The sequence below is a fragment of the Sylvia atricapilla genome, chromosome 31 (genome assembly GCF_009819655.1).
Source record: "Sylvia atricapilla isolate bSylAtr1 chromosome 31, bSylAtr1.pri, whole genome shotgun sequence".
Classification (NCBI taxonomy): Eukaryota; Metazoa; Chordata; class Aves; order Passeriformes; family Sylviidae; genus Sylvia; species Sylvia atricapilla.
Window position 1 is genome coordinate 79006 of NC_089170.1, and position 8889 is coordinate 87894.

General features: G+C 55.0%; 1 protein-coding gene across 3 annotated transcripts; it reads left to right on the plus strand.

The window, feature by feature from the left end:
• The first annotated feature begins 251 nt into the window (after positions 1 to 251).
• On the plus strand, positions 252 to 8164 carry LOC136373115 (zinc finger protein 892-like). 3 transcript variants are annotated; one of them, XM_066338066.1, is made up of 3 exons: positions 270 to 407; positions 5398 to 5625; positions 6917 to 8164. In XM_066338066.1, exon 3 carries the CDS (start codon positions 6944 to 6946, stop codon positions 7934 to 7936), a length of 993 nt encoding a protein of 330 aa, XP_066194163.1. In that variant the 5' UTR covers positions 270 to 407; positions 5398 to 5625; positions 6917 to 6943; the 3' UTR covers positions 7937 to 8164. The 3 variants fall into 3 exon arrangements, with proteins under 3 accessions (XP_066194165.1, XP_066194163.1, XP_066194164.1); XM_066338067.1 differs by having other exon boundaries at positions 5398 to 5559; XM_066338068.1 differs by lacking the exon at positions 5398 to 5625 and having other exon boundaries at positions 252 to 407.
• The last annotated feature ends 725 nt before the right edge of the window (positions 8165 to 8889 follow it).

Here is an 8889-nt window from a genome sequence, read left to right on the forward strand (position 1 = left end):
CGGCGAACACGCAGGGCTGGGCCAGGCGGGCCGGGAGCTGCGGAGAACTTTGTTTGTGTTTTCAGCTCAATCCCGACTCGGGCCCGGGCCCGTCCCGGGGCTGTTCCTCATCTCCGGCTTTCCCCTCACACAGCCCGGGGGCGGGGCCTGAGAGCGCGGGGCGGGGCCGGGCCGTGTGCAGAGCCCGCCCCTCGCTGGCCGCCATTGGCCGATTCTGCCGTCAGTGCCGGTGGTGGCTGCGCGCTGATTGGGCGGAGCGGGGCCAAGCCCGGCCCCGGGGCCGCCCCCCGGGCGCCCGTGGCTGGTTGGAGGCGCCATTGTGGGAGCGCGTGTGCGAGCCCGGGAGCGGCGGCAGCGGCCGGAGCCCGCTGAGGCGGCGGCGGAGCTCGGAGGCGGCCCCAGCGCAGGTGGGAGCCGCGCTCGCTTGTGCCGGGGCTCGGGGCCGGCTGCGGCCGGAGGGGGCGGCAGGGGGCTCTGGCGGCTTCCTTGTGCCGTGTGGGCGCCGTGTTGCCCGTGGCCTGAGGGCGCTGCGGGAGCGGCTGCCCGCGGTCTCCTTCCCGCCGCTGCCTCGGCAGGAGCCGGTGCCGGAGCAGCGCTGGCCCGTCCCGGTTCCCGTGGGTAGGACGGAGGTGGCCGTCCTGTCCCCGGGGCTGTGCGGGAAAATTCCCGTCGCCAGAGGTTTGTGTCCCCAAAGGAGACCGAGGAGTCCTGTAAAAGTGACTTTATGGATGAGCAAAGGGAGAGGCCGTGCGGCATTTGCTGTGGGGTCTTTAAAACGTACCACTTTTTTTGGTCCTTTTTTTCCCTTCTACATCTCCCTTTCCCCATAGCTGAGATACTTGGAAGGTTCAGACTTCCTGATCCACCACTTACTTAATTCATCTATTAAGTATGTCTCCCTTAATATGCACTCTCACTATGATATTAACCTCACTGCTTTCAATCCCTTCTCTTCTTATTTTCTCAATTTTTGTTTTTACAAACTTTTAATTACCATTGACTCTGTCTTTTTTCCTGGCTCCTCTTTGGCTTTGGGCTCATTGTCAGTGAGCTCCTTCCCTGTCCTTCTGTAGCCGTGTGTGGCTCAGGAGGCCTGGCTGCCACCTGCATCCCCTTTCTCAGCTGCTGAATGAGCTGCCCTCAGCAAGGTGTCCTGCAGGGCCCAAAGATGAGAGTTGCTGCAGCACAACAGAGGAGAAAGAGCATTCGTTTAACCCCTGGTGTGCCAGGGAACCACGAAACCGTGTCCCATTGCCATCCTTCCCATGTTTGGACTGGAACAGGAGCTGTTTTCTTACCTGCTTTGTCATCTGTTTCACCACTTTTCGGTGTTGGCTATTTGCCAACAGTAGTTTGAGTCATTTAATTTTCCACAAACTCTTCCTTCTTTTGCTGATAGATAATCTGATCCCTTCCCATAGTGAACTGTTGCATTCCTCATCTGAGTGGGCTGGTCACCAGGAAATTCAGGAGCTGGATCTGTCTGGTTGGTTTTTATTTCGCGGACATCTTGTAATCTAATTCTGCCATTGAAATGATCAATGGGTTCTGTGGCTCCTGATCTGAATTGGTTCGGGTTCCCAGGGGCTGGTCCATGGTGTTGTAGGATTTGTTCTGGTGACTGTTCATCTTTTCCCCATTTTTGGGTGCTCCTCCAGCCAGGGATGCATCAACTGATCACTTTTCTCTAATTAAATCATGACTTACTTGGATTCCCAACTGATTTCCCTGAATCTGTGGTAGCAAAAAACTCCAGTGGTCTATTACACCCTATAGGCAGTGACAGCACATGTTGGAGTGGGGAGAGGGATGATTCCCCCCTCACTTATTGTAGTGAAGTTTTCACAACATTCACCATTTGCTGTTTCCCTTTGCAGCTGAAGCAATTTGTGTTGCAGAGTCAGAAATCCTCACTGTGGGCTCTGCCTTTGGCTGTGGCAATTCCATCTGTGCAAGCAGGCAGAGCTTGGGCTGAGGGCCAGAGGGAATCAGCCCAATTCCTGCCCCAGGCAAGAAGAGCCTGGTGATTGTCCACACTTTTCCCCAGCAGTGTTCATTTGCATTTCTAAAGCTCTTCTCCAGGCAGCCTGGAACCTATGCTCCTCTTCCAGGGCAGCCTTGGAATGACTCACATGTGGCACCCCCCCAAAAGCTAGAGATCTTTTTCGTTGGTTTGTTTGAGGACTTGTGGAGGCCAGACGTTTGTTGTTGTTTTGTTTTTTCTTAACAGTATTCTGTTAACTGTTAAAGGGGCACCTTTAAAACTCTTCTAATTTTGCAATTGCAACCTATAGGTGAGCCCCGCAAAACCCATACCAAAATTTTGCCATCTCTAATGGTAAACGGCCACACAAACACACGCACAAAAAGACTCCAAAGCAAAAAAGATTTTTGCTGCGTCTTCTGCTATGAATAAAAATTGATTCTCAAACCCCTGGCCCAAACCTAACTGATAACAGAAAAGTAGGATTATTAAGAGAAAACACTCTAATGGTATAATCTAATCCCAGCCAGCCTACTATGGGAGGCTAATTGAGAGCCAGAGTGGAATTGTCCCGGTGCCTTCCCCAGCCCCTGTGGCAGTGCAGGCACAGAAAGGCCTGAAGCTCAAGCAGTGGCAGCAAGGCTTGGCCCCCAGTGTGTGGAGATGGCCGAGGAGGTGGCCAGGCAGACGATTCCAGCAGAGGATCTGTGGGCAGGCACAGGGGCTTCCCCCGCTGTGGAGCCCTGGCTGCTGCTCCGGTGCCTTCAGTGCTGCTCAGTCGTGGCCTCTTTAACATTCACAGACAATTCCAGTTCCTTTTCTGTGTCTGGGAGAGCCAAGGCTGGGGCATCAGTCATTTTGGTTTTTCATTTTCTCCAGTTTTGTTCTCTTTCTCATGTCCATACCACAACCTTGAGGCTCTCTGGGGTTACAAAGTCATGCAGTGTTCTGGCTGGAACAGAGAATCCTCCGTGGAGGTCCTGTAATTCCCTGTTAATCCTCAGAATTGTCGCAGGTTCTTTTAAGTCCTAGGTAACATTACATCTGAGATTCTCTGGACCCTCTCTGGGTCAATCCACCACAGACCTTCAGTCAGAATATATCCCAAATATTTAACCATTTTCTCCACCATTTCTGCTTTTTTTTTTTTTCTTTCAAATACTGATGGATGCTTTTTAGCTTGAAAACGGAGCCATTTCACAGAGGCTTCTTCTACCACTTTTTCTCTTCCTCCTGACTGAAGCAAGTCATCCACATCCTGCCTTTACCCAATCCCTGGGAGTGAGGTAAATTCTTTTGATATTTTCTGCAAGGCTTGCCCGAATAAGGCTGGTGCTCCTGTGCATCCCTGCAGAAGGACCGTCCATGTCTTTCCCATTTTCCCTTTCCCTCCTGTTCCCACTCACAGGCCAAACCCTGTTCACCGTCCTGTGTCAGTGGCATCCCCAGAAAGCATCTTTGACACCAAGTCCTGAATGGTGGCAGTGTGAGGAGGGAACCTGGTTCCAGATGGTGGAAGGATCTGAGCCTGTGGGGTGCCTGGGTTTGATAATCTCATTTCTTCTTCTTAGGTCCTGCACCATTCTGTGGATTCCACCTGATTTCTTGATGGGCAGCACAGGAGCATTATAGGGAGAGATCCCTGGCTCCAAAAGCCCTGCCTTGAGCAGGGGCTCAGTAACAGGCTGTAAGCCCTTCCTTCCCTCCCGTGGAATAGGGGATTGCTTTTAGACACCACTTGTCCTGGCTGCTCCAGAGTAATTTGGAGAGGCTGGGTATCTAATTTTCCCTCTTTCCCTGGGGCTGCCCACACTTGTGGGTTCACTTCAGCACAGGCCTTGCCAGACATTTGACACAAAGGTACAAGAGAAGTAGCCTGAGTAGCACCTTTGACAGTATTAATTTGCATTCCCAATTTAGCCATCAAATCCCTTTCCAGTAAATTACAAACACATTTAGGAGCAAAAGAAAATTCCTGCATTCCAAACCCATCCCCCACATCTCCTGATAGTGGTTGAATAAAACACATCCCATCATCTTTCCCACTTAGCCCCTGAATAACCAAAGAGATTTTTTGCCTTTTCCCGCCTTAGGTGTGAGATTGAGATTGGATGGAGTGGCTGCTGTGTCTATGAGGAAAGGCCTCCTGTGGATCCAGCCCCAGCCTGGATGTTGTCAAGGGCTCCAGTGTGGTGGGTCCCTGGTGTAATGGGAGCTCTGGCAGCCCCAGGAATCCATGTCCGTGCAGGGGTGGACTTGCTCCTGCTGAGGGTGCTGCTGTGTGTGCCTGCAGTGTCCTTGTGGCCTGCAGATGGAACCCTGCTTCCTTGCCCGGGGCTGTTTGGGTGGGCTCTCCGTGCCGAGGAGGGCACTGCCTGTGCCAGGTGCTTGTGGCCGAGCCCGTCCCCTCGGTGCTGGGGCCCCCTCGGGCCCTGGGCTTCATCCCTCAGGGGCTGTGGAAACTCTGCCATGGCCTTTGCCTTCAGCTCGGCCTTTTCCTCCTCCCTTCTTGCCTTCCCCTGCTGTGCCTTTGTGACCAAGTGCTGCAGGGGCTTCTTGTGGCCCTGGTGCAGCCCCCCTGAGTGCCTGTGGGTGCTCATCCTCTGACAGCTGCTGAGCTTTCTGCAAATCATTCCTTTCTCCAGCCACCCAAACCAAATCCTTACAAGATGATCTCGCTCCCTCCGTGTATAATGCCCATTTGGCAGCCGTTCCTGGCTGCTGTCCCTTGTTCTCCCCGTGCCCTGCAGAGCCCGTATCCCAGAGCCGGGGCCTGTGGTGCCGCAGTGTCCCAAGGCGGCTCCCCCGGCGGGCAGGGCCGGCAGCTCCACGGGGCCGGGCAGCGGCCGGGGCGTCCCGCAGCCTCCTGGGGGCCGGGGGCCAGTGCCGGCCCTGCCCTGGGGGTGCTGGGGTCAGGCAGCGCCCGGCGCTGAGCCCCGGCTGCCCCACAGCCCCGGCCCGGCCCCGCAGCTCCCCACAGGCCCCCAGCCCGTGCCCCCGGTGCCGCACCTCACAGTCCTCAGTATTTTTGCCATCATCCTTTTTCTTACCACAAAGATTCCTCCTGCTGCCTCTTCCTTCACCCTCTTCATACACACTCCCCTTCACCCTCACCCTTCCCAGCACACCAACACCATCTATCCCCTGTTGTCTAAATCTTTGCTCGACTTCCTTTATTGTCTCCCTGGGTGTCCATTTCCTTAATTACCTCTCAGAGAATGTGCCAACTGACCCAACATTCTCCCAAGGGATCCTTCAGAGATATTTTGGGATCATCATCCTTTTTGCCAGGACGCCTTCCTGGCTTTCCCTGTTCCACCCTCCATGGGTGCCCTGCCATGTTTACTTCCTGAAGATCCCAGTGTCCTCACTGATGAGATTTTCAGTGCTCTCTCCCTGCCGACTCCTCACAGAGCCCCTGATGTGTCACTCGTCTGTCTCCTGGACACTCTCGGGTCCCCAGTCAATCCCCGGTGCCGCCGCCACCCAAGGGAGCCGATCACCCAAACTGGGTGAGGCACTTTCAGCTCCAGTTACTCCCCGGACAGTGGAAGGAATTCCAAACAAGCCTCAAGGTGTGTGGAAAAATTGACATCACCAGAGGTTTGTGTCCACCAAGAAGACAAAGGAGTCCTGTGAATGTGATTTCATTCATAAAAAAAGGGAGAGGCCTGGGATATTTCCCGTGGGGTTTCTCCAGTTGGAGGAGGCAGCCTCCTTTACATCTTTGTTTTCCTGGCCACATCTCCCTCTCCCATTCCCCATAGACTGAAGTACTTGAGAGGTACAGATTTCCCAATCCATCTACTACATACCTCCCTTGATAATGACCCGACTTCTGTATAGGTAGCGATATTCTTGGCTCGGTTAAGTCTTTGTTCCTCTTCTTGAAGTTGATGAATTTCGCAGGACCTTGGCTGAGCAGCAGTCTGAGTGGTCAGTTAATAACATTTTGTGGAACTGATGGCTTCTTCCGTCCCTTTATTGTGTCCAAGTGCCTGGCCCTATCCCCAAGCAGTTGCGCAGCATCTGTTTGTAAAGACACTTTCCTCTTCCTTTCTTGGGGGTCTCCCATTTGCGGGACATCCCCCCTGGAGCAGGGTGTCGCCCCTTGCTGCAGCCCCACCCCTCTGGCAGTGCTCAGCCAATCGCAGCACGTAGTTTTGATGACTCACCAGTTGCCAGGCAGACTCGCCCCCCCAGCGTTCCCCACCCGGACCCCACCTGTCCCCCCCCCCCCCCCCTCGGCCCCAGCGCCCCCCGCGAGGGGAATTTGGGGAGGTGGGAGGGGGAGCGCCAAGGCCGGGCCCCCCGCGCTGTCGTGGCGGGAGCGGCCGAGAGCCCAGCGCTGCCCCAGCTCCATCCGTGCCCCTCCGGTGGGATGCTGTGGGTTTGGGGGGGAAGAGGGAGCCGGCAGTGGGTGCTGGGCCTGGGGGCAGGGGGACAAGGGAAGGAGCAGCAGGGCTGAAGGACAAAATATTCCAGGGATGCACATGGGAGGAGAAGGTGGCATTTTGCAGGCGAAGGACAAATAGTAGAAGGAAGATGAGTGTGAGGAGCAGTACTGACACAAGAGGAGGAGGAGCTGGAAGAGGAGGCAACAGAAAGTTACACCCCTCCCTGTATCTGCAGACTCCCCCTAGCTAAAGGTGCATTCCCCCCACCACATGCAGCAGGTGACCGGAGAAGGAGGATCCATGATTTTCTTGGGGTTGAATCTTTGTGTTTCTGCGCTTTGTGGAGCTAAGCGTTGGTGCTTTGGTTTTTTGCAAGGGGTTGAATCTTTATATTCTGCAGGGAGTTTTGGCTGAATCTTGGTGTTTTGGAGGTTGTTACAGGCACGAGATGCGCCATGACTTCCTGAGATGAACTTGGGCAAGGGAGAACACCCAGCGTAAGGCATTCTTCTCTTGTTTTTTTTCTCCACACCAGGATTTTTCATTCCCAAGACGTGGCCAGATGGAGGAGGAGGAAAAGCCCCAGATATTCCCCATGAGGAGGGGCTGCAAACCCAGCCCAGGGAGCTGTGGAGAAGAAGGACCCACTCTGTTCCAGGAGGGCAGCTGGAGATCCAGCCAGAGCTCGGAGTTGGTAGAGAAGCCTCATGGCAAGGAGAGGCCTTACAAGTGCCTGGAATGTGGGAAGGGTTTCAGCCAGAGCTCTAGCTTGCTCCAGCACCAGGTGATCCACACTGGGGAACGGCCCTACCAGTGTGGGGAATGTCGGAAGAGCTTCAGCCACAGCTCAAACCTTATTCGTCACCAGAGGATCCACACTGGGGAACGGCCCTACCAATGTGGGGAATGTGGGAAGAGCTTCAGCCAGAGCTCCAGCCTGATCCAGCACCAGGTGATCCACACTGGGGAAAAGCCCTATGAGTGTGAGGAATGTGGGAAGAGCTTCCGCCGGAAGGGCTACCTGAGGGAACACCAGAGGATCCACACTGGGGAAAAGCCCTATGAGTGTGGGCAATGTGGGAAGACTTTCAGCCACAGCTCCCTGCTGAAGGAACACCAGAGGATCCACACTGGGGAAAAGCCCTACGATTGTGGGGAATGTGGGAAGACCTTCAGCAAGATTGCCCACCTGATCCAGCACCAGGTGATCCACACAGGGGAACGGCCCTACACCTGCTTGGAATGTGGGAAGAGCTTTGGGTGGATCTCTGCCCTGAGAAAACACCAACGCATCCACACTGGGGAGAGGCCCTACGAGTGTCCTGAGTGTGGGAAGAGGTTTCAGATCAGCTTCAATCTCCTCCTTCATCAGCGGATTCACACAGAGGAGAGGCCCTTCCGCTGCCCCGACTGTGGGAAGGGCTTCAACCGCAACTCCACCCTCACTGTCCACCGGCGGATCCACACCGGGGAGAGGCCCTACGAGTGTCCTGAGTGTGGGAAGAGATTCTCACAGAGCACTCATTTAACCCAACACCGACACAGGCACCACTAATGGAAGTCTTGTGAGCGCCACAAGTGCAGGAGGAGCTTCATGCACTGCTCCATCTCCTATGGGAGGATCCACATTGGATGATGCCCAGTGACCCTGTTGCGCAGAGCCGTGGTGACCCGTGTTCTGAGTGATTCCTGTTGGGTGGGGAGCAAAGTGCTGGAAAAATTTTTTTCCGTTCTCTTTGTGCTGCCTTGATTTGCTTGGTAATAAATTCACTCCCTGTGTTCAGGCTGGGTCTGTTTCGCCCGTGCTGGTGCTCGGGGTGGAATCGCTCCTGTTCCTTCTCTCAACTCCTGGCCCTCACCTCAGCCAATCAGAGAAGGTAATAAACAATATTCAGTTAATCACAGAGAGTAGATCTGATGACTCACTGGTTGCCAGAAAGACCCGCAGCACCCAGTATTCCTCACCTGGACCCCAGCCTCCTCACCGAATCTCCACCCCTCTGCGGGGCAGGTGTGGCCTTGCCCTGGCCATGCTTTTAGGCCCCCATCAGCTGCCGACAGAGGAGTGGGAGGCTGCAGCTTAACATCCAGCTAACTTAAGCCTACCCCTCCCCGCTGGCCAGGCCGAGGGAGATGTTTGCTGAGGCACTGATAGCAGCTCTGGGCTCAGGGTGGACTAGACTGGCCCTTCTCTGCTACAGACCCCTCCCGGGACCTGTGTGTGGCCTGGCTGGGCGCAGCTTCTGCTGCTTTTAGGGCCGGGCCCACCCCATGAGATCAGAGGTGGGCAGGAGGATCCCTACTCGCCCTCCTCCCCTCCCCTGGTGACTTCCAGGCAGAGAGGAAAAGCAAGGAGAGGAGCCCAACTGCTTTGAGGTCTCTTGGTGTGAGAGGCAGCTGCCCGGCAGAAATCATGTGACTGCTGCAGGCTCTGGGCAAGATTCAACTTCTTTCTGGCACAGGTGAAACTTCTAAAGCCCTAACTTTCCTCTAAGTGAGAGAAACAGC

What these genes read in the sequence shown, in the direction of transcription:
- LOC136373115 (XM_066338068.1), top strand. Translation starts at nt 6,944, where the DNA reads ATGGAGGAGGAGGAAAAGCCCCAGATATTCCCCATGAGGAGGGGCTGC.